General features: G+C 48.6%; 5 protein-coding genes across 15 annotated transcripts in view; 4 read left to right on the forward strand and 1 right to left on the reverse strand.

Annotated features, from left to right (window-relative positions):
* The window catches only part of LOC1278098 (myosin-11), a 109,390-nt gene that overhangs the window by 85,591 nt on the left and 153 nt on the right, over nucleotides 1-23,646 (forward strand). The gene's annotated exons all lie outside the window — the stretch shown is intronic.
* LOC1278095 (protein FAM151B) lies at nucleotides 1,072-2,556 on the forward strand. 3 transcript variants are annotated; one of them, XM_061654208.1, is made up of 4 exons: nucleotides 1,109-1,211; nucleotides 1,302-1,438; nucleotides 1,543-1,647; nucleotides 1,705-2,556. In XM_061654208.1, the coding sequence occupies exons 2-4, from the start codon at nucleotides 1,405-1,407 to the stop codon at nucleotides 2,481-2,483; spliced, it is 918 nt and encodes a 305-aa protein (XP_061510192.1). In that variant the 5' UTR covers nucleotides 1,109-1,211; nucleotides 1,302-1,404; the 3' UTR covers nucleotides 2,484-2,556. The 3 variants fall into 3 exon arrangements, with proteins under 3 accessions (XP_061510193.1, XP_061510192.1, XP_317632.4); XM_061654209.1 differs by lacking the exon at nucleotides 1,302-1,438 and having other exon boundaries at nucleotides 1,072-1,211; XM_317632.4 differs by lacking the exon at nucleotides 1,109-1,211 and having other exon boundaries at nucleotides 1,224-1,438.
* Nucleotides 2,602-6,025, forward strand: LOC4578192 (male-enhanced antigen 1). 2 transcript variants are annotated; one of them, XM_001237955.3, is made up of 3 exons: nucleotides 2,602-2,727; nucleotides 4,425-4,778; nucleotides 5,529-6,025. In XM_001237955.3, exons 2-3 carry the CDS (start codon nucleotides 4,428-4,430, stop codon nucleotides 5,769-5,771), a joined length of 594 nt encoding a protein of 197 aa, XP_001237956.3. In that variant the 5' UTR covers nucleotides 2,602-2,727; nucleotides 4,425-4,427; the 3' UTR covers nucleotides 5,772-6,025. The 2 variants fall into 2 exon arrangements, with proteins under 2 accessions (XP_001237956.3, XP_061510194.1); XM_061654210.1 differs by lacking the exon at nucleotides 2,602-2,727 and adding an exon at nucleotides 2,791-2,922.
* LOC5668169 (uncharacterized) lies at nucleotides 2,673-4,429 on the reverse strand. The gene is made up of 3 exons (XM_001688996.2): nucleotides 4,230-4,429; nucleotides 3,518-4,165; nucleotides 2,673-3,457 (listed from the first exon to the last, which is right to left on the reverse strand). Exons 2-3 carry the CDS (start codon nucleotides 3,537-3,539, stop codon nucleotides 2,745-2,747), a joined length of 735 nt encoding a protein of 244 aa, XP_001689048.2. The 5' UTR covers nucleotides 3,540-4,165; nucleotides 4,230-4,429; the 3' UTR covers nucleotides 2,673-2,744.
* Nucleotides 7,701-23,088, forward strand: LOC1278093 (probable serine/threonine-protein kinase MARK-A). 8 transcript variants are annotated; one of them, XM_061654200.1, is made up of 10 exons: nucleotides 7,752-7,899; nucleotides 9,182-9,252; nucleotides 10,044-10,182; nucleotides 17,001-17,132; nucleotides 17,482-17,582; nucleotides 19,555-19,654; nucleotides 20,029-20,140; nucleotides 20,233-20,389; nucleotides 20,479-20,830; nucleotides 20,894-23,088. In XM_061654200.1, coding segments are annotated over exons 4-10 (2,082 nt in total). In that variant the 5' UTR covers nucleotides 7,752-7,899; nucleotides 9,182-9,252; nucleotides 10,044-10,182; nucleotides 17,001-17,131; the 3' UTR covers nucleotides 22,153-23,088. The 8 variants fall into 8 exon arrangements, with proteins under 8 accessions (XP_061510190.1, XP_061510185.1, XP_061510188.1 ...); XM_061654207.1 differs by having other exon boundaries at nucleotides 9,182-9,240; XM_061654206.1 differs by lacking the exon at nucleotides 9,182-9,252 and having other exon boundaries at nucleotides 7,701-7,899.

A 23,646-nucleotide genomic window follows, 5' to 3' on the forward strand; every position in this document is an offset into this window, starting at 1 on the left:
TACGGGGTCATAGGGAATCGGGGGATAAATCCGAAAGGCGAACATGCCGCTGCATCGTGTGCACATCGTCCGTATCATTTCAGCGTGATCTCATGTCGATTTTACCAAGGCCCCAGCCTGCCTCACTCTCCCTGTTGGCCGACGAATCCTAATTATAAACTTTCTCTTGCACGCCTTCGGGCAATGGTTGCCCTTGCTCGTTCCCTTCATTACTGTGTGAAATATTCAAATTAGACGGCGATGGCGGCAGTAACATCAGGGTACGGATTATCGATTATCGTACGGTTGTGGCAATTCGATTGCATTCGAAACGGTTTCGAACCGATCAATATTTACTTTTCCATCAGTTTAATCGCACCAACCACGACGGTCAGCTCGGCGAGCGGAAGTCATAGCCGTTGCATTTTATACCACTGTATGGAAGGCGGAAATAGAGCCACTTCTATTATGCTACTGTCCCCATATCGAATCTAAATGAACCTGACTTGTTGTTGAATAGTCTGGTGCAATTCTAACGACAAATCTGCCAATTGTTAAGGTTTGTCTACATTGGCAAGGTGGCAAATGAACGTTTTTAGGGACCGTTTTTTCCACATGGAGCCGCCTGGTGGTCCATTCAAGGACGCAGTGGTGCGTTCTTGGTCTCTGCATATGCGTCGTTCCCGGTCTCTATTGGTGTACAGTGCACGCTTGATTGAGAGCGGATTATCGAATGACGTTTTGATGTGTGATTTTTCCAATGTGGATCATGAGTTGATTATTTTATTTCCCGTTTTGTGGAGAATACCAATATTTGTTTAAAAAGTAAAGAGTTATTTATCATTTAAAACACTTTTCGCTTCTTTTCACCGAACACTGTCTCATCACTGTGCGAATTATCGAGCATACACTGTGCCCGTGTTGCTAACTGTGCTCTGTGAGTCGCTCTATTTTAAAACCCCTTTTTCTAATTTGCATCATTCCTTGGCATTCATAAATTAACAATACATTTCAAACCATTTATGCAGTCGACCAATTTTGTTGTTTGGGTTTCTTGCACCTGCCCAAATGTCAAAGCAGCAATTTGACAACTCATCCCGACAACAATCACAACAACAACATCAGACCATTTGTTTACATTCCTGCTCTCCCTTCCGTTCACGTGTGGCTCCTATTCTGCTTTTTCTTCGTGATAATCCAAAGCGAGCTAATCTGTTCCAAACTTCCCGCAAGTAAGTAACGTTAGCTGGCCCTTTATCAGCCACCAGACACCAATAAAGCCACATTAAGTAGATAAGAATAACTTGATTAGCCATGAATAGAGAGTGCCGATGGGTACAAAGAGGACGTATTTGTTACGAAGATTTATTAGTGTCTCGTGTGTGTCGTCTTGCTTCGTGTGAATACGGTTGAGGAATATTGAACATGGTTCCTTCACTGTTGCTCTGTTCGCTTTTGGGTAAGCAAATGTTGTTGCTAGCTTCTATGCAGGCACTTGTAGGCTGATCATGGGTGAACGCTGGATTGGAATTTCGTTTGCTAAGCAACTGTTTCTACTTTCAGTGTTATCCACCGCAAGCTCTGTGGCCGATGCCAAAGCCAATCTAACAAAGATAACATGGGCCCATGCAGTGAACGATGCCGAGTTTTTAACTCGCGTTCTGGCAAGTAAGTAACGTTCGGAGGCATCACGAATATTGGAGTAACAATCACGATACATTTCAGGCGATGTTCAGTTCATCGAAGCGGACATTTCGCTCGGCTATCTGAAGGATGATGTGAACAAAGAGCGTGAAATCCCCATCATGGCTCACCCACCTGCCACTGAGTCGGACATTTCCCTCGAAACGTTCCTGCAGCGTATTCTACAGTTCAATCGCGAAGCGAACGACCCCTCTAAGGTGAAGGGAGTTAAGCTGGACTTCAAATCCATCGGTGCCTTCGAACGATCGATTGACATTATTCGAGCTAGCTACGATATGACTGCATTCGACACGTGGATCAATGCGGACATTCTACCCGGACCGGTCGATAACACTGCCACCGTCCCGGTTGATCCGACGCGGTTCTTTACCGCAGCTCGACGTCTCGGCAAAGCAACGCTCTCGATCGGTTGGACCACTCGTTGGGGACCCGATTTTAGCGAAGGCTTGTACACCGAAGCGCAAGTAGACGCGATGATTGCTGCGATTCGTGCGAATGGAATCGACAAGGTTGGCAACGCCATTACGTTCCCGGTTAGAGGCGGAATCGTGGCAAATAGCGTGACCAACATGATCCGTTTGTTCTGTGCTTTGAAGGACACAAACAACGTAACGTTCACGATCTGGTCCAGCGCGGATGATGCCGTGAATGTAGAGAAGCTACGCGAATTTATCTTCACCACGGGACTGGACCGTACGTACGTTGATGTGCCGGACGATCTGCATAAAAAGCTGCATCTGGACGAAAATGCTTTCAGCAATACGTGCAAAAAAACGCTTCAGGCTAGGTGTTTTGACTAGGTCAAATGTATTAACTTTGTTACAATAAATCGGCTCTTTACTGATCAGATGGGATAATAATTTAAAAAAAAATCAGTCTTCATTGCCCTTTGGTGACCTACCGTACTTCAAGGGTTAACAGCATCACTGCGCAACTGTCATTCGGCTTGCATCAAACGAAACGTCAAAAGGCCAGCTGTTCCTGTGCTTTGTTTATTTTCAATTTGGAAGAAAATACACCAATCGTTTATCGCTCACATCCGAGGTAATTCCCCAAAATTCCTACTCGTATCTTCTCTGTTTCAGTATCTGGGCGCAGTTTTTCGTCCCACCATACATCGAACTTTCAGTGACCGTTTCCGTGTGATCGGTTGGATCCAGTACAATCGGACGCGTGATCGTGGGATCCAGTCGAAACTCCAGCTCGACAGGTTTCACATAATTTGCCTGCATCTCACTGGTAAAACCATTGTTCAGTTTCCGCTTATGCACTGGAACCACCAGCCGTGGCTGCAGAGCTTCCGGTTTCTTGGGCGCCCTTTTGCGTTCCTCCCGTTCCGTCCAGTTCCAAAACGTGACCGTATCGTGCTGATGCCTTACATGCGGTACAATATCTTTCATCGTTGTGGTCACGTACGGATCGACTAATCTGGCAAAGCCTTTCTCGTTTGTGTATATAACGGCTTTGGGACGCTCGACCGGTTTGTTGCAAACTTGCCCGAAACGAAACGACTCCGCTGGCTCCGGGATGCAGCGTGTCTCGACGGACGAACCGTATCGCTTCAACGGTATTCGCACTTCCTGGGCCAGTTTGGGCTGGGACGATTTGATGTAATTCAGACGCTCCGTGCGATGAATGAGCCCCGCCTTCTCGTCGTACTGAAGGGGAAACTTTTCCCTAAACTTTTCAAACGTCTCCGACATTGGTTGCCAATTGTACTGAGACTGTAGCGTCCGGTAGTTGCGCTCAATGTTGGATAGCTGCACCTGTATAACTAAAAAGGGGAAAAATCATCTTTCCTTTAACCAATTTTCACTTCTTTTGAAGCACTTACTTTTCTTGCTATCGGACGACATGTTGCGAAAGCCTTTCAAGCGTCGACTGTTTAATGGTACCAGCGAACGGTTCCCTTCAAGCACTCACCATGGCAACTGGGTTGCTATGCTTGCTGCGGAGGAGAAATCGCACAATGCAAAAGCACAGCAATAAATTCTCGGTGGTTTCAACTCATTGGTTTATTTTGTATTTTTAGAGGTTCGCTTTGGCGTAGATCCGCCCGAAAAAGTTCGCCTCTTGGCACGGCCCCGCGAAGCCGTTTCGTCCAGTTTAATCTTTTTCTTTTTCGGCGTCGGTGTACGCTCATCGTCCGTATCGTAAGCGGCCTCGTCGCCAAACTCCGTACTGTCATCGCTGATGTCCGACTGGAACAGGTGCTCCTTGTTGCAAAGAATTTTGTTCAGCCCGTACTGGGCTATGTCGTCGCTCAGCATCTGCAGCTTGTTGTTGAAGTGATAGTTTTCGAAGCGAAAATAGTTAACACCGAGCTTAAACGTTCGGCGCCGGTTATCGCCCACGATGAACCCGAACTCGATACCCTGGTCCAGTGCGCTAAAGATTGCTCCGGACCGGGAACAATCGTCCTTAGACTTCCATTTTGCTGTGCCAAGCTCGTCCAGTCGGGTGCAAATATCCTGCAGGGAAACTGCAATGCGATTGGGTGGATCATATGCTGGGGTTTCTAACAAACTAAACGTTCGCACACTTACCGGGTCTGCCCACTTCCTGTAGTATGTACATTATTTCCGGTAGCATTATGTTCGGACACAGCAATTGTGCTTTCCTTCCTGCTTTCTGATCCGCCAATAGACAAATGAACCTTGATGACTGCAGCCTCAAAGCCAACTAGATGGTGCAACTTACAGGAAAACGTTTTCACTGTTTACTGTTGTTTTCGTTTGCAGAAAATGGGACTTCCCGATTTACCGGGCCAGCCGGAAGACGATAGCGCCTTTACGATGGACGAAAACAATACCGTACACCTGGAACCCTTGAGCGAAGATGAAAGTGACAACGAATCCATGGATGCGAACGGCTATGCCGGCTATCAACCATTGAACATGGACGAACTGAATCACCCAAATCGGAGGCCGTCCCTAATGGAGGATGAAGCGGAATCGGGTGTCGGGGAGGGAGAATCGGTCGGGTTGGATGGAGCGAATAACAGCATCAATGCAGATTTTCTCAACGTAGACGTCTGGAATGCACCACGGCCCAATGAGTTAAACATCGAGCTGGATTCTTCCAAAGCCGCTGAGGTAAGACACAGCGTTAATATTCGTTTGGATGCATTCAAGAGGGATTAATTTCGTAAGAAAAAAATGGATTTTGGACTATCAAAATCAATCAATAGTTATGCATATGGTGGATGATTACATGAGCGACATTAAAGACACGTCCTCCAAAGGTCTGTTACGTGCTCCCCGAAAGAGAACGAAAGTGATTTGAAGCAAACTTAAATGTATTACACAACCCAGCGTTTCGGTTGACACCGGTTTAATTGTAATTAGAACGGCCACGGCGATTGAATAGGAACCTACCTCAGGACGTGGGTTATTGATCACATACATGTGTCAAGAAAGGACGTGCCTCGTGAAGGTTGCAGGTCACTTACATTGTTGTTTCGTTCCTTCGCTTTCAAATGTGTATTTCAAGTCCAACCCTCCCGAGAGAAGCGAGCGTGTATTATTCATTTTCATTTCCATCAACCCATGGGACACTTGGTCGTCGTCCCGTACGGACCGGACCTGTGTTTTAGTTTCCTTTTCTTTTCTTTTTTCGGGACAAGAATTTATTGCATCCCACCCAAAACAAAACATTACCCTTCCGGTTCCGGCACACAAGGCCAAAGTGCTCCCGCAGGAATGGTCATCAAATAGCTCGAAGTCGACACCGCCACCGTCTTTCATTACACTGTTTTCTGTATAGCGATGAGCGTGTGTTTTTAATACATACCTGATTTGTACTCCTCCACACACACCCCCCCCCCCCCCCCCGTCTCTTTGCAGATAGTGAACGTGATGGCCGGCATAAAACTGCCCACCACAGCCGTGCCGGAGTGGGCCCGCGGAGTGCCGGAAGAAGAATGGAAGGAAAATTTACTACAGCGAATTCGCCAACGACAGCAAACGGATGTTGACGATGGATGTAGCACCTCCTTCACGGTGGGAAGCAGTTGCCCGACGATACCCAATAGCAGTAGTAGTAGTAGTAGTAGCGCTGGTGGTGGTAGTTCAAGTACTAGAACGTGATTTATACGCCATACATACGATTCATGCCAATAATAGCGTCAGCTTTCATTCCCACGTTCCCCCCACTCCCCCAATTCCATGCCACGGATCTCACACAGCAACGGCATTGATGCTTGATGGTAATATTTAAAAAAATGGTGAATTGAATTGGCTCAACCACTTTCTTCTAGTTCCACGTTGCATCCTTGGAATCCTTCTTTGAATACAATAAAGCGCACAGCGAGCTCACATTGGCCCGGCCAGCCGGCAAAGGAGTTGTTGTTCTATTTAACGATTTATTTTATGCGAAACATGAATGCCACAAACTTCCAATTCCAAGGGGGTGGCGGGACGTCGTACAGTGTAGCATAATGGCACGCGGTTCACTGCGCGCTGGAGCTTGCCATATGCACCCGTGCGATCCGGTTCAGGCCTTTGGCATATTTGTACCGTTTTGTCGGCAGGCATGCCGTGCATTTGCATTTCCGTTGCACTTCCGCCTTGCGCGTGTCCGCTACTGGGAAAGGGGATAAAAACAAATTCCATTCACACGACTCTCAAAGGAAAGAGGTGAATGTCGTCGTACAGTGTGGGCACGTTTCATAAAGTCTGACCCGACCCGAGTGACCGGTAACGGTAATGCCAAATTTTCCCTAATGCTAACCCTTTATCCGGCATGCATGCAGGGGAAAATGAACTTTTAAAATAACACAAAAATGTTCACACGTAATTTAACATATCCGCGCGCGTGCCCGCCGTTGGAATTCGCCCGCCGCCGTATGCCGGCTCTATATGTGCAAGTCACTCGATAAGGGGGGGGGGGGGGGGGGGGAGAGAGGACTGGGATTAAGTGCGACCGCGCTGATTGCTATGCTCGATAGAGTGTAATCGTCCGGCACCGGTGTAGTGCCGGACCAGGACCGTACCGCAGGCGCATGCATGCAATGTGTGGCGGCGCTAATTGAATACACGTTGATACACCCGGCAAACATGGCATGCCATGACAATGTGTTTTTTTTTGTGATGATGGGAGGCTTTATCAAGAGTATCGTGCGGAAAATGATTGAGAAATAAAACACACGACAACACCAACCATTGGGACACGGGAGAGAGCAGGAGGAAGTGGTGGTTTGTTTTGTGTAGAAGAATGTGCCAAAGCATTTCCTTCACGACAACGTGCGGAAATCTCCGAAGGATGGAAGGATAGGGCCAATCAAGGGCCAAGTTTTGCTTCACAGTCCCGGGATTTGATGCATTGTCCGCGTGCACGAAACCCCCTGTGAGGACTTCAATTTTTGATTGCTATGGAAAATTGAGATTCCTTTCCAAGCTGGAGCTGGATGGACCGGAGAGAACAGGCTGCGACTCTCCGCTTCAGTATCATCAACATCGAAGCGTTCGTTTATCAGCTGCAGCAGGGGGTTGGAGAAGGAGACTTAAAGGGAGGGAAGTGTTCATGTATTAGCAAAAACCAACCGGCCGGAAGATGTTGGAAACCGGCCCTCCCGATTGCAACAACCCTGCAAAGAGAACAAAGCAGCGAGAGAGAGAGAGTTAATTCAGAGATTTTCACCCCAAAACAGAGACTTCGAGCGTGGTTCGCGGGAGAGACAAACCAGCGCCTGCTCACTATGGGCGGTTTACTCATATTGCAACGTCTAATCAAAATATGATCCGAACGCCTCAACAACACTATGTTTGGTCACGTTAAAGAAAGTGTAATAAAACAGTTTTCAAATTTCTATTGAAAATATCAGTTTTAGCTAAATTATCTCTAAAAAAATATCTTTTCATAATAATTTCATGATTTGCACAATTCCTATAGCTCCGGACCTTTGAAATGCTGCGTTGCCAATGGCGACCGAATCCAGTATTGAATTTGCTACGAAATTTTGGACACTTTCATCCGCTCGAACGGCCCATCGTGCAGCAGCCCAACGGGGTGGATGCAGCGCGATTACAATTCGGCAAGCAAAGGGACCGACGCGACCCCGACGTTCTCGCGACTCCGTCAGTTCACTTCGGATCGTATCGCCGGGTCCGTCTCGCGTGTGCCGCGGTCTGCTCGCGGTCAGTCTCATCTCACCCACGGCAACGTTTCGGTTTCGGCTGCTAGGGGATCGTCACGGGAGTTTGGTGAAAAGTGAAGGTGTGTGTGTGTGTGGCGCGCGCGAGGAAGAGCATTTGATTATGGGTGTTCCTTTTTTTGGTTTCCTTTTTGCCGACTTCCTATTTGGGGACAGTGTGGAGATCGTGCCACCATCGTCAACCAGAAAGAACCTGAAAGAAGAATGATGTTCATTGTGCCAACAAAAAGTGCTCTTGTGTGTGTGTCTTTGTGGGGGAAAGGGAGAGTTATGCCTGGCACAGCACACCCCGCGACGTTAAGCCCCCCCCCCCCCTTGATAACCGGGCCGGGTGCGAGATCACCCAAGGCACACTGAAACCTCCTCGCGCTGATGTTTGTGTTGATAAGCAAATGCTCCCAGCCACGAGGTCTGTAGGTGGACGAGGTGGAGAGGCAGAAGAGTGTGTCCGGGGGAGGAGAATTTGCCTACTTCTCGCGATAGTAGCAAGTGAACTGCGGTGGGATTCGCGCTGTAATTCGATGTAATTCTAACACAACTCGAGCGCGGTAATTTAATATCGTCGTCCGCCCTTCCTTCTCCCTGATCTTCAATCGACCGGCAAGATGTTGACACCGGATGAGGATGATCCAGTTTGTCAATCTACCCTAACCATCCCCCGGTGCACCCACACAGCACACCCTCTTTCGCAGCTCATCTCAAACAAACACCGCAGCATCTTGTCTCTTCTAGCTGACACACACTCTATCTTTCTTTCATTCTCATTCTCACCTTAGTTTCGACGGGGTTTGCATTAGAACATCCAAGTCCCATCATGCTGCTTGCGCTCACTCTCCGTTCACAGTTGGCCGCGACCACTTGCGATTTTTGGTGGCAAAATTCGTTGCCGTCCATCGCACGAATTTGCCATATTGGAGGGCAGAAAGTTCGGGCCTCCGCTTTTGTTTCGCTCTCCGATTTGTTTTGGCTTTGTTGCAAAACCCCGGGAGAAGCAAGATGCACCGAGAGAGAGAACAAGATATGCACCGCGTCTCTCCTTAGGTGGATGATGCGGGTCGGTGTCGTCCGTGTCCGACCACCTACCACCTATACCCGACTGCCCGCTGCTGCTAGTGGGTAGTGGGCGAACCGATGTGCTCTCCGGATGTTACAGATAGATTGCGTGCCGCAGCCCAAAGCGAACAGTTTTCCCATCACCCTGACAACGGTTTTTTACATCATCATCTGTGTGTCTCTGTGTTTTCGTACACTCTGGGGACATCTCTTGTGTGCTCTCGGTTGTGTTTGTGTGTGTCTGCCCGCTCTAGTATGCTGTGACTTTCCAATCATTGTTGTTGATTGCAGAAAACGCACCAGCAGCGACATTGAGCTGAAAATAAGTGAACCAGCAAGCTGTTTTTTGAGTGTGTACTTGTGTGTGTTTTTTTCCAATTTTGGGTCATTGTTGGGATATTTGGTGTGTTGTGTTGCAAGTGAAAAGATTGTTTTAACCCCCCCAAATAATTCGACGAGGAAAAGAAACGATCGGAACATTGCGGAGGTGGTTGGGATGTATGAGGGAAATCAACAGTACACGGGAAGTGGTGTAAAGGGGGAGGGTGAAGAGTGCATCCGTCCAACGCGCACACACTTTGCTAAAAAAAAACAACAACAACAAATGGAGCAAAACGCACAATGCGGTGCGCGACGAAAAGTGAAACGAATGTTAACAAAAGAGCATTCACCAACCATCATCGGCGCAGAGAGGATTCGCCGGATCCGGATTCGTTCTGGTCGTAACACTCTTCACCCATTCCCTGCTGCTGCTGCTGCTGCTGCTGCTGCACCGCCCCACCCCTCGCCAAGAAACACTATTTTGCCCGCCCATTGCGTACCTGTCGCGCGACCTTGCAAACAACACAACACACACCAACCCCACCGAGGCATTTACCTTTTTTTGTTCGTGTTGCTTGTCCCCCGTTTAAATGGTGATATTGTTTTCCCTGCCTGCGGCTGACATGAATTTGTTGAGTGTGCGAGATTTTGTTGACAAAAGTGCAAGAATGCTGATGCGGCAGCAGCAGCAACAGTGCTTGTTTGTGTGCGTTTTGAGCTAAAATAATCGCGCGAATTGATCTTGTTTTGCTGGGAGGAGCGTGCCTGTGTGTGTGTGTAAACATTGAGATCGCAGGGTAATAGTAAATATAAACTTTTACATATTTTGCAGTTCACAATAAGCGTATTGAACCGCGGTGTCGACCCGTCCTTGAAGTGTATACAAATATTACAGAATTAAATTTAGAGCAAAGTGTTGACATCAGACCAGGAGGAAACCAGGCCCGAATGAGAGTTTAACCAACCAAAAGGTAAGATAAAGTCATCGTTTTTTATATTTACTACAATTTTTACAAACTCATAGCAAACTTCAAAATTCACCATACAAATGAACAGAGCTTTTAAAAAGAGATAAGGGACATAACGACCATATCTCCCGTGGCCGTGGCCAGGACTAACAAAAGGACTCCTTCAGCATGCTCCTTGTGTGCCCAACTGCACGGCTTTCTTATGATTACATATTTATACAGCAATCGTCTACAATTTCGACCGAGAAGAGCAGGAAAAAGCACCGATTGGTTTAAATTACACAAATTTGCATACCCGATGATGTGTCGTCGGATCCGCGCCCGTGTTTTCCTGGATAGGGGCAAGAAGGGCACACTCACTGGTCTGTCTGCCCTCCAGCCGGTGATTTGCTCCGCGTCATTGTACATCGCCATTATTATTTGCTATCCATGTTGAAATGATAAAGCTGGTACACATTTCGCTGGAATCTTTTATTCCCGCGTGCGGAAGAATTGCTGCGCAAGACGACGGCACGAGACCCACATTTCGATATTGTGCAATGAGCTAGCTTGCCCAGATGAGCCAGCTGCCCGCGGGGAAAACACCACAGCTGCGTTGTTGGTTGGGTAGCATATGTTTTGAATTCAGTGCTCTTGTCCACATTTTTTGCCGTGCTTTTCCAAACATGCGACAATCACTCGGGGCACAGAGAGCGAGAACAATCTGCCCTTTTATGATTGTAATTTACACAAGCATATTCCGTGCAGACCGAACTGACCACACAGTGGGCAGCACCGGTATTCGTGCTAGTGGACCATTTTGTCAATGCGAGGCGAGCATGAACCAACAACCACCAACAAGCACAGGACGACGACAGTCCTTGACCACGCCAACCTGCGCAAAAGGGTTCCAGTGCCCGCCGGGAGAAAGATTGTGAACTTTTCCTTCGGACCAATGTCACGACCAGAAGGAGCAGTCGTCGTCGTTCAGATCTGGACCATTGGACTTTGAGTGGGGACGACCTGCAGCAACATTGCCAATTTGTATGCCACTGTTTCTTGTGTGTGTATCTTGTATATCGGTAGATATCGTGCAATGGCATAAACACTTTTGCACTAACATAATAACACTTTTTGCCAAGGTCATTCGCAATCATTGGAGTGTGATGGAAATGCTTCTTCTTTTTTTCTTTTTTGCACTGACAATTGATTTTAATTGCACAAATCTTCCACCTCATTCCGGCCGGCAAGCCCCCAGCAGAGCAAAGTAAGGCGGTATGATAATAATAGTTGACGATGATAATGCAAATACGCCCGTAGCCAATGCAGCTAAAGTGGTCCGGCATGATTATGATAATTTCCACGATTCGTGGGCCTATGGTGTGCGCAAAAAAAATACAAAAAACAGTATCCGCACGTTTAACGCTCCAACGGCAACTGGCAGTTTACTGCTGTTGCACATAGTTTTATGGTTTCTCGGGAGTTTTCTGCCTGACAACGGCGCGCCATCAACGTCCTCGAGCTCGCGGGAAAGCTATTAGATTTTTATTTGAAAAACAACTCCTTTCAGCTGTCTCTGGAGCTGATGATGCTCTGGCTCTGGCACAAACCCACCCCGCACCATAAGAGGGAAGATGTCGATAACAAAAGCGCTTCTCGCTTCCTTACGATGATGATGGGACGATGATGGGACGATGATCGCCTAAGGCGATTAAATCCATCCTTCCTTCCCATCCATCGCCATACCCTTAGCAAAACAAATCGCTCATCAACGAGTACCTACAACCTACCTCCTCTGCCCAACAACACCATCGACATATCCAAATGCCCTTTAGCAAATCATGGGGAGCAAGAACACTGTACACAAGGCATCGCGCCGCGTACAGCAGGCAGCAGCATCGCATCGTTCGTGTAAGTAAACAAACACGGCACCGGGATGCTGTTGGATTTTCCATACACAACATCACATTTCTCCCAGCGATATCCCAGCACGATCGATCGAAGTCGGCGTGCCCGCCCAGCTCTTGGATGAAATGTAATACGAAAGGGCGAAATAAGAAGAAGCACAATTTCATCGCTATTTTCATCTAAATCACTTTCGCGTCCTTTCAGCTCTCTCGCGGTGCGCGGGCGCGCGTTCTTGGGTCTTGGACCCGACTCCCGAGAATTAGTGACATTTTAGTTAAATTTCTGCTCCATTTCCCCCCTCGAGCGCGCCAAACTAATGCGAACAGCCAGCCAGTCTGTCTCTTGTGTGCCAATTCCTCCCACCATCATCATCATCAAGCCGTCGGTACGGAATGAAAACTATTTATAACAACATTAGGAGAGCATCAAGTGTCGCATCAATTCCCGCGGCGCGGTCCCCGTACCACCGAAGAACAGTGGCGACGAAGGGAAATTAACTCAAGCAAGGAAGGAAGGATCCAAGCGCACGGCGGTGGTGGCAAACTTGTAAAGACTTTCTGCAAACTTGTTAAAGCGAATTATAGGGAAACGTTTAACTTGTTTGGAGGAAAGTTTCGTCCAAGCTTCGCAAACGCAAGCGGCTATTGTTGTAGGTCCACCGAGCCAACTGTTTACCGATTGTTTAATGGCGTTTATTGCTTTACAGCCCCGTTGGTTTAGATTGTTTGAAAACTTATCATAGATGGCCGTACACTATGCCGCAGACAGGCCAGCCAGCCAGTCGCCTAGAGTATGTTGTGTTGTTACACACCGAAACCAACACGGATCGATACTGGACACATTAATTGATCGATAATTTATATCCCAACCACCGCCCCCCTCCCAAACGCGGACAAACATCCTGGAAACTTTCAATTCCACGCGATACATGCAATAAAATGGACGACTTCTGCTACTACTACCGTGCTGCGCCGTGGCAAGGTTGCTTTAGATTGCATCAAACTCCGCAATTGCACTCAAACGTTGGTCCTCAAACAGGGGATGGAAGAGAGGGAGGGGGGGGGAGACAGGGGCGAAAGAGAAGAGGAGGCACATGGCACATAGATAAGGCGGACGCATTTTTTTAATTCAATTGTACCAACAACGTCTCAATTGCTGACATTGAGCCTGTGTGCTGTGGGGACAATGTCGGTGTGGTGGAAGTAGCAGTAATCGTTGCCCAGGGAATTCCTGTCAGGCTGTTGTGTACACGGGCCACCGCACGGATTTTGCCGCATTGTGAAGGGTGTGTGCTTCCACCATCCTGTACCAGGAGCGGTCAATGGGGAAAGAAAATGAAACAATTTTCAGACCAGAATAACAACCATACCCATCATATCATGCGTACTTGGCTTAAATCAGAACGTCCTCTAGATATTAACAACTTCTTCCCTAATGGTTTGCTGAGTGCTGAGTGCTGTGTGTTGGGCACAAACCTAAACACACCTTGGTTGGGGGGGTTTGAGTGAGGAGTAAAAAATCAACGCCAACGGGCGCCGGAATTGGTGCTGTCCGCAACACTTCGCAACAAAACTGCCGCGCGAGGACTGACCTCGTCCGGAAGCCAAGTCACCAACATCGTCACGCATTATGCTCTGCGGTATTGTTGCCGAAACACTCGTAAATCTTGATTCCGGACTTGTCACACACGTCACCCGGGTGTGGTTGTGTGCGACGTCCGGTTAAAAGCCTGGCACTTTGCTTTCCATTTGTGTTGTTGTTGTGCCGTCTTCTTATCTTACTCGGGCGGTCACTTACTCACTTACCTTACCGTGTAGGCCGACCCCTGCTTGCTTGGGAACTTTGCCGGAGCGTCAAATCAACTCCTCGACCCATTGGATGAGGGGGGAAGAAGGAGAGAAGGAGCGTCACAACGAGGTATTGATTCTAATTTGAAGGCATGCCCTTTCTCCTAGCCTGCTACGACGAACCTTTTCGCTATCTTGTGCTACAGCTATGCGACAGTGTGTCAGTAAGCCTTGCCTTATCGCGTACTCGCGACCTCTCTCGGGGGTATCGTATCGCCTACTTTGCCGAGGCATTTTTGGACAAATGAAACGTTAAAAAGACAGCAGGCACGCGCGCTCGCCTACTGGATGTGCTAAAAATATATTAAAAACACATCCATCTTGATTGAGACGTCCAGTTGCTGGACTCGAGGACTTACATAAGCCTCACAGGGCATGAGCTTTGCTTTGCTGGGTTATGTTTACGACAGCTGTCTACCCCAGCGGGGCCCCCGAGGGAGGACACTGTGCCATCCTGTGGGATTTAAAGTTCCTTGTACATTACGCAAAAAGCTTGTTTCTCCAAATGGATTTTCCATTTTCATCGCAGGTTAGGCGGCTTTTCGTCAATGGCGAAAAAGGACATCGCCCGACACACATACCACACACACACACACACACACCCGCACACGCACCTGGCACCCCGGGAGCGCCTTCTCTTCACCTGGCTCTCGTTGAATATCGATTTCAAATAAAACCAATTTTATACCCACTACAGAGCCAGCAACCCGCCGGAGCATATTGCTGTTGTGAACCCCCTCCCCGCATCTCTCGTCGCAAGCCCGTGTTTTCCATTGCGTTTCCGAAAACCTTCCTGGACCGTGCCCTATCCCCCGCGGGTTGTTGGATGTAAAGCATGAAGGTCCGATGAAGTTTTGTTTGTAGCCCACCACAGCCGCCAGCACGGCCGTTCGCTCGTAACCTATCCACTCAGCACAATGAAAGCAAATGAGCCGCATGCTATGACTGTTGTTACATGTATTCTATGGCGCGATAGCGGGAATACTTGCATAGAAACGAAGCGGGAAAAGAGGTGAAGAGAAAGGCTTTCACCCACAGCAGCAATCAAAAAGGTGTGATTGAATCGCAATTGATTTTAATCAAGGTTGTTTAATTAAGCATATTATTTGCTGGTTGCAGGAGCGAGCTTTGCCGCAGCGTGTTGGAGGCGGTTGGGTTTTTGGGAGATTTGTAAAAATATTAACGTGTAATTAGAAAAGGTTGGGAAAATTCGGGTCCTAAAGGGTGCCGAATAAGCTGTTAAATATGTATGAACATATTTAACAGCTTATTCCTGGTAAAAGCACCGCCATTACCCATGGCACACAACACACACACAGAGCACAACTTCAACTTTTCTGCTTCACCAAATAAACAGTACCACTGCACACACACACCCACCTTCTCGGGACGGAAGAAGAATCAATACGCCCCAGTCTTGAACTTCCTTGCTCGATTCGAACGACCAACAAAACAAACTTTGCGGCCCGTATTGTCTTGAACTCGAACAACCTTGAACCTTGGGATTATGTTAAGGACGATTAGCGACACTGGACCGACACCGAGGCAGTGCGGTTGGGAGTTGGAAGGTTGGGATTGGGTTGCATGTTGGGAAAACTGCCAATCCACTCCTCTATCCATCCTTTCTGAACGTTGCTATTTGTTATTGAAAATCGACCATTTTTCCATTAACTAATCAATCATTTACGGTGTGTAATAGGATAGGGCCACGAAAGTATCACTTTCCAGTGCCATCATAATCGATCAGGATACTCCAAAAGCCCTTATGAGCTCGTTCGCCCGGTGTACGTGTACGGTGTACGGTGTCATCCTTTTGAAGAACCCTTTATTCGGTGCTTCCCTTTTCGGCACAAGGACCTCAAAGACCCCATAGGGAGATAGAGAGAGGGATAAAGCTCAACAAAGAAACCTGAGGGTCTTTCGGGGGCTTTGGGACCACCATCGACGGTCTAATGGATTCATTTCTGGAAGCGGGACGAATCAATAAAAATGTGAAATTATTTAGCACCCTATTCTCTGAGGCGGCTGACGGGGGCGAGCAGACACACACACACACATGGGCTGAGAACATGATAATTGACTTAATTCGCGCCCCAACTCACCCCTCTTAGGGTGCTCCGATAGTGGGCGCGTGATGGCATGGAAAGATTGAATGTGAAGCTAACTACTTGGGAAACACGGAGTCTTCCGCAAGTTCTTCACAACTATGGCGTGATAAAACGTAGCTTTATTCCAACTCCACGTGCGAGAATGGGATTTAAACTGTTTTCGCTCCACGGGTTCCTCCGCTCTACCGCTCTACTCCACTACTCTGACCCATTGATGATCCAAGCCAAGCCGAGCGTCAGCGTCATCCGTCCTCGGGTTCGTTTGATCGATTAAACGCCAAAGGCCCACCCAGCACGGATATGCGTCCGGGGAGGATATCGGTGTCCTTTCGACGTTTGATACACTCTACACCGGTGTAAGGAAATTTCATTAAAAGCAACACGCAAACTTAGTAGGCCTCTTGTCTCTTGTCGTCTGCATTCTCCAGTTGGAACGGAAAACGGAAACAAAGCAACGCACAGCCCAAACGTGATCACGACCCCCATCGCGAGGGGTAACTAATCCGCGACGAAGTAGCTTAAATTAACACCTTTTGCTCGCTTTGACTCGCGCCTTTGCCTTCCAGCACAGAGTGCTGGAGCTATTTATATCCTTTGTCAAATATTAAATGCACAAACATGAACCTGCCAATCAAGGAGGCGGGGAGCAGGCTAGATTTGGATTAGAATGCACACGCTTTGTGTGCCCTTGTTTCCATAGCACACACGCACACACACTCTCGTTCCGGGGTTAACAAAGCAATTCACCCTGTGTGGATAGTGTTGTGTTGTCTACCGCGAACGAGTTGGCGGGCGATATTTATAAAGCTCATAATTGATTTATAATCTTAGCACTGTGCTAATCTGCACGATCCCATTCCGCCCATGTCCATGTCGATGTCAATCACGTTCCGATGATGTTGGCTGGATCACAAGATCGTCTAAGAATTTTCCATTTACTTTAAAGTTCTCCTTTTTTCTTTTCTTTCTTTTCTTGCAGATAGATTGAGAAAAATGTGTCAATAAGCTCTGGGAGTCGGAAAGGCATCATGTTCTGCTGCAACACGCTTCTCGCACCGGTCAGCCTAGTATCCGTGCTCAGCAGCGATCTTCCAAATTAAAAGATGTATAAGTAAGTATTAATTAGTTTTCCCCATCCTGCTCGCTTGCTGTGTGTGTTGCCATGGAAGCGATAAAAATGGCACTCGACCCCCGCGGCAATGATTTGATTCGAATTTTGATTGGCTAACATGGCGCTTCACGGGCGACTGCTACGGGACGCTCGTATAATGGGCCTTTGTGCGTCCTGGCTAATTAGTACTGCTGCTGCTGCTGCTTCTTCATCGAAATGACGGACAATTCCGGCCGCTGGATCAAATATTTATCCTGCGCTTAATTACATCGAGTGACCGAACCCACGCTCAACGCAGACACGAATCCTAATAAAACACGCGCCTCCATTTATTCCATTTTTCTTGCAGTGGAACAAGGCATTCTAGCATCAGCTGTACCGACGCCAAAGACTCCAATCTACCAGCGCTACACAACCGCCCTCCAGAATGACCCCCGGTGTTCGCAAGAGGTAAGCAGCTCCCCGGCCAGACATAGCGACGACACCCAAACCCTCCCCGAAAACCGCCATACCGCCATCGCCTTTTGTGCATTGTGTGTTTGTGTCCGTGAACGACATCCATCAATCATTCGGGGGCGCGTGCCACGAGCCATCCACATCTTGACACACCATCACACACCTACCCTCGCATCGCGATTGAGGAAGGGGGGTTGATTATTAATTTCCAAACAAAGCGCCACTAACGGGCGCCACCCTCCGGTGTGCTGATACGATCGCCACCCGGTGTCCAGAGTCGAATGGTGGCGTTAACTGCGCTCATCAAGAGCCCTTCTCGAGAAGAGGGGGAAAGGGTCCTCCGCTCACCATCACACCACCACGCGAGACAAACGCAAAAAGGAAGAGAGCAGCTACTTATCGGATCAAATAATGTCTAACGAGTTACTTCCGTACTTGGGTGCTCTGCTCGCCATCACGTACAGTGATGAGGTATTGCTTCCGGAAGCGTGCCGCCAGCGCGATGCTTTTGCACAGAGTGCCAGCACCCTTAATTTCCCACCAACACCTTGCAGGCCATTAGGCTTACGCGACGCACCTCACGACACGCCAAGACTGTGTGACTGCATTGCGTAATGTGTGTGTGTGTGCGGTTGGCGAGTGCGTTTATCATCGGCCCACTTTACTGAAGCCGCCAGCCTGAACACTAGCCAGTTTGGAAAAAGAAAGGAAGAAAAGTCACCGCAAGTGAAGAAGTCACCGCTGTTGAAGGTGCCCCATTAGTTTTGCATGGGTTTTTCCACTCCTTGTACAGAGTCATCAACTGTACGGAATGGTAAGGCCTGGAAGAAAGCTCCTAAGTAGAAGTAATGGCGTTACCATACATGCCTTTTCGCCGGTGTATTTACAACACCCTGGCTAAGCAGAGCAGCAATGTAAGGTGTACAGAAAAGCTTGAAAGTGTAAGCCGAGAAAAGACCCCAACACATGATTCTTACGGGGGTGACCTCAACTGAGAGAGCTGATCTGCCTGTTTTCAGCTCATATTTATTCCTCACTAGCAGCAGGCATAAAATATCGTAAAACCCAAGCGCCGCCCACGTTAACAGCAACCTCTTCGCCCCACAATACTCCACACAAAAGTTGATTGGCCTGAATCCAGTATGAGCTCCAGCGTCTGGCGGCGCTGGTGACTTTTGTTGTCAGGAGGTCCCCCCAAGGTTTTTACTACTTGCGGTGCTCTTTTTGGAGCTTTGGATTAAAGCATTCCTTCTTTCTGTCACCTTCCTCCTCGTGCCTTTTTGGGGACATTTTTGGGGTGAATTTGAGCTCATGCTATGAATATTTACAACGCCCCCTTGCTGCGCGCAAGGAGAGAAAGTGGTATAATGCCAACACAACTAGCTAGCATTCTTGCTGCATAATTACCCAGCGGCTCCCCGTCCCGTGTTTGCCGAACGATTAGGAATGAAAACGCGTTCGTAAATTTCTGGAACGGAGCAATTCTAGGAGAGGAGATGTGGAGGAATTTTGTTCAATAAGCTTGTTATCATTTCAGCTGATGGAAGCTGTTCAACTCTACCCAATCGTGAACATCAAATAGGTTCGCATTGGTAAAATTCCTATGCAACCATTCAATTACTGCGCCGTCAAAATCACACACAAACACACATGCATTAAATATTCCTCTTTCCGCCACCAATTCCAACACCTTCACTCATCAATCAGTCATCGATAAACACATGGTCCCCTCCCGCTCATGCCACCGTTAGTAAGGATACTAACCCATGATCCTGGGTCCACATAACAAGAAGAACGATAGGATGTGTATTAATGTCGTTTAAAAATTTACCCTTCATTCGCTCTTTCTCTTTCTCTCTTCCCCATTTCCTAATTGATCCGTCGACCGGATGTGTGCTACCGGCTTGTTGGGGTTGTGCTGCATAAATGGTTGCTTTTCCTCTCCCCCCATCCACTGGGTGGGTAGGTAGCGCTGGGCAGACGCATCGGCCTGTACCGGTTCTGTGGCGATATCGGACGAGGCAACTTCTCGCGTGTCAAGCTCGCTGTTCATCAATTAACCAAAGGTGATTATTTCATTTGTAGTTTACTTCCCCCTCCCTTTGCGACTTCCCCCCGGACGGTCGGGTGCGATGAAGCGCCCCGATATGGGCGTTCTTCCATTCCAACGCAGTACCTTCCTTCCAACACACACATAATATAACGAGGATCATTAACTCCCGCCATGGAAAGGGAAGATGGGATGGAAGGACGTTTGAAAGCAAAAAAGAGGGGAAAGGATAATGAAAACGTCCCAGGAAGAACGCCATAATTGTGATTTAACATGATATGAACGGATTTCTCGAGCGCTCTTTTCACGTGTGGTTTCTTTCTCTCCCCACTTTCTTTAACATGCCGGAACATGTCTCAATTTGCGCGTGCACGCACGGTGACACTGCAGATAAAGTCGCTATCAAGGTAGTGGACACCAGTCGTTTAGATGCTAAGGCGCTGCGCATGTTGTCGCGCGAAGTCAGCACGCTCGAGTGTGTCTATCATCCATTTATTCTAAGGTAAGTACTTCCTTCCTTCCTTCCTGCCGCAGCCCTGGAATAGGGTGGTTTACTGATGTGCATTTCGAATTCTGCTCTTTTCTCCCCCAAAGACTGTTTGAAGTGATAGAAACATTGGGAAAGATTCATCTCATCAGCGAATGGGTGCAAGGCGGCGAACTGTACAATCGCATCACGGAGGTTGGCCCGCTCAAGGAACCACACGCTGCACTGCTTTTCCAACAACTGCTACTGGCTGTGAAGCATCTGGTAGGATTTGGCGAAGGATGCAATGAGTCCCGCGTTGCACGGTGATCGTTGAATCCGAAATTGACGGGTGTTCTTGTCTTTTTTTGCAGCATAGTTTAGGTTTTGTGCATCGTGATATCAAGGCGGAGAATGTGCTGCTCGTGAGCGAAGAGCGCATCAAGCTGGCGGACTTTGGCTTTAGCACGCAGCTGGTAAACGGTCCCTGGCAGCATTTGGATACGTTCTGCGGTTCGCCCCCGTACGCCGCACCGGAGCTGTTCAGTGACGACCACTACATTGGCGGTCCGGTCGATATCTGGGCGCTCGGCATACTGCTCTACTTTATGCTGGAGGGCAGCATGCCGTTCAAGGCACCGACCGTTCCACTGCTGCGGACGGCCGTGCTCAAGGGCGAGTTTGTCATCTCGACCAGCCTGAGTGTACCGTGCTGTCGCGTTATTCGTAAGTAGCTTGGGCAAAAGTATCCTACCGGTCGGCTAATAGCCTTGTGCTTTGCATTTCCAGAGCGCATCCTAGTGCATACACCATCCCGAAGGCCTACGATCGAACAGCTGCTCGACTGCCAATGGTTCCGGTACGCGCAGGATCATGCCGGTCGTCTGGGACGATCGTCGAACCAACCCCAAACCACCGTCGGCCAAACTCGTAACCCCAACAATGTTCCTAGACGGAGGCGGAAAAAGTTGTTCTGGTTTTTCCCCTCGCCTCGCGATCGCCTTTCCTCGCCCGAGTCCACCACCTCCAGTCGTGATAACAACCTTAGTGCTGCCAACAACAATCAGCGTCACCGTCATCATCACCATCACCACCAGCACAACTCCCAACGGCACCAGCCCATGTCCTCGTCCACGAAGTCATCGTCCTCGCGGGACGAGCGGCTGGTGGCCAACCCGCCGGAGATTCCCAACCTGCGCACGATCGCTTGCAGCACCAAGCGGGCCGCCAGCGTGCTGGAGGAAAACTATCTGCATCCGCTCAAGCCGGACCCGGCGGCTGGCGCGCCCGGCGAGGGGTCGGACACCGGCACGCTCGTTACCGAGCACCACCTGCATCATTCCCATTTTATCAAGGATCTATCCAACGATGTGTCAAATAATAATATTGTTAACAGTAACGCTAATGGTACGAATAACTATACGAATCAGCTCGCCAACGATGCGACCGGCGGAGCAAACGGGAGTCGTAAGGAGAGCTCGGCCGCTAGCCAGGAGCGGAAGCCGCGTCGCTTCTCCTTCGGCCGCTCGCTCAAGAAGCGCATCGGCCCGATGGAGTTAGTGTCGGCGGAAAGCCTCACCGGGCCGGACGGTGGGGTGCGGCCTCCGCGTGCAGTGGATCTGCGCGAAAAGCTACATCGAACGATCGACGAGGAGCACGGCCGGTTCGTGATGTACCCGACGACGGCCGTTTCGTCCGAGGGCAATCGGCATCTGCATCCGCTCGAGACGGAAACGCGCCGGCTTATGAAAGTGCTCGGCATTACCGGCGACATGATAGCGCGTGCGGTGACGAACGGACCGCGCAGTGACATTATCGGCGTGTACCGGATCGTCATGCACCGGTTGCAGCGTGAGCAAACCAACGCTCGGCTAGCGTCGACCAATGGGGGCGCGTACGAGTTTCTCGAGCTGAAATCAATCAACGGCACGACGACATCCGGCTGCAGCTCGGGACGGAGCGGACCGAACAGTGGCGCAGGGCGCAGCACTGCCAACAGTCGGCGACATATCGATCAGAACCGGGGAAGAATCTGTGCCATTCTTTAAACACACAAAACGCTACGGGGAGAAAGGGGGACCTCATGTCCGGGGCCTACCGCCGTGCACGCGTTACCACACTTTCCCCCATCATGTGATAATCCTCGTGGGATTAATTGGAAGCGGGAAGTTCGACCACTCTTGACCACTGATGGTACTAACCTAATCGCCGTGTCTAATGTGTGTGTGTGTGTGCCCTTCCCTGCCGTGGAATGTGGAGGAACACGTGCTCGATGTGTGTGCCCCTGCAGCGGTGACTACCGCACTAGACCACAAACCGTAGAAGATAGAAGTCATATTTTTAGAAGAAAATAACGTTGTTAACTGTTAGTTCTAGTGTACGTCCTGTGGTAGCTTAACCGGCGGTCAGAAGGCCGCCCCTCCGCCCCGCTTCAAAGATTACCCGACGCAGCCAAACCGCGGAAAACGATCTCGGTGTCTCTCTTTCTCCCAACCCCGAGATGTGTATGCGTGCGGCGGGAGAGTGCAAGGGAAGCAGCTTAAAAGTTTTATAAAAACCCCCCAAACAAAACAAAAAATACCAAATCAAACAACATCTTTGCAAAGACAACAAACCAACCTTACCTATATTCGAACTCGATGTGCCGAGAACCGACCTCAGGTCTCGGCGGAGCATGGCCAATCGCACGGACTGTGCCCTTGTGTAGCTTTAATATATTTATTTGTGTTCCCAAAACCCCGATCTAAACCTTCGCGGCAAGTTTTTAGGTAAACACAGAAAAGACATCGTGCTATTGTTCCGAAATATCTAAACGCAAAATGCGCTGACGGGGCGCGCGTTTTGCGTATTAAGTTACTTGTGTCTGTTGATTTTATTTCTACAAACGGATGATCAAATCATACTAAAGCTGTACCATTATGCAACATTGAACGTGGTAAAATAAGGTCAAACCAGAAACAAATATACATCTATTACAAACATTACATGCGGCTTTTTGTCTTTTATTTGTTTGTGAGATTTTTGTATGAATACGTGGAATTCCGACGGACGGCTATGCTGTGGATAAAAAAATCATTCTGCAGAGGTATTAGATTATTGCATACATTGAAGACCCGTATTGTATGACGCAATTTGTTCATAGAAAGCCGTTTTAGCATTTTCCTACGAAGTTGGTGGAAAATTCGGAAAATTATTTATTAAAAATAACTTTTGACCAGTTCGAGCTGCCGTCTTGCCCATTGTACTGTTGTTTTCGCCAGCTTGACGTTATGGCGAGCTGTCAGTACGCTGTCAAAGATCGGAGTTGCTTGTTCGGGCAAAAACTTGTAATTTTCCTAGTTATAATAAGCAAAGTGTAACATTTTGGTACAATTTTTAGGATTTTACAAGCCTTTAAAGTGTTCTGCATTCGTTAGGAACGATTTCGCATCAATTGCGAAAGGCAGAAACGTCTCGACTGCGAACCATAATCGTCAGTGGCCATCGTCATCGTAGTCGTTGTTGCCTTCGCAATCATTAGTCACGTCAAAATATTTCCTTAT

This window comes from Anopheles gambiae, chromosome 3 (assembly GCF_943734735.2).
Source record: "Anopheles gambiae chromosome 3, idAnoGambNW_F1_1, whole genome shotgun sequence".
In the NCBI taxonomy this organism is placed as follows: Eukaryota; Metazoa; Arthropoda; class Insecta; order Diptera; family Culicidae; genus Anopheles; species Anopheles gambiae.

What these genes read in the sequence shown, in the direction of transcription:
- LOC5668169 (XM_001688996.2), bottom strand. Translation starts at nt 3,539, where the DNA reads ATGTCGTCCGATAGCAAGAAAA. An exon ending in GTCGTCCGATAGCAAGAAAA is followed by an intron (nt 3,458 to 3,517) that starts GTAAGTGCTTCA and finishes TCCCCTTTTTAG; the next exon opens with TTATACAGGTGCAGCTATCC.
- LOC1278093 (XM_061654206.1), top strand. An exon ending in ACCCCCGGTGTTCGCAAGAG is followed by an intron (nt 17,583 to 19,554) that starts GTAAGCAGCTCC and finishes CTGGGTGGGTAG; the next exon opens with GTAGCGCTGGGCAGACGCAT. An exon ending in TACTGGCTGTGAAGCATCTG is followed by an intron (nt 20,390 to 20,478) that starts GTAGGATTTGGC and finishes CTTTTTTTGCAG; the next exon opens with CATAGTTTAGGTTTTGTGCA.
- LOC4578192 (XM_001237955.3), top strand. Translation starts at nt 4,428, where the DNA reads ATGGGACTTCCCGATTTACCGGGCCAGCCGGAAGACGATAGCGCCTTT. An exon ending in ATTCTTCCAAAGCCGCTGAG is followed by an intron (nt 4,779 to 5,528) that starts GTAAGACACAGC and finishes GTCTCTTTGCAG; the next exon opens with ATAGTGAACGTGATGGCCGG.
- LOC1278095 (XM_061654208.1), top strand. Translation starts at nt 1,405, where the DNA reads ATGGTTCCTTCACTGTTGCTCTGTTCGCTTTTGG. An exon ending in GTTGCTCTGTTCGCTTTTGG is followed by an intron (nt 1,439 to 1,542) that starts GTAAGCAAATGT and finishes TTCTACTTTCAG; the next exon opens with TGTTATCCACCGCAAGCTCT. An exon ending in TTTAACTCGCGTTCTGGCAA is followed by an intron (nt 1,648 to 1,704) that starts GTAAGTAACGTT and finishes GATACATTTCAG; the next exon opens with GCGATGTTCAGTTCATCGAA.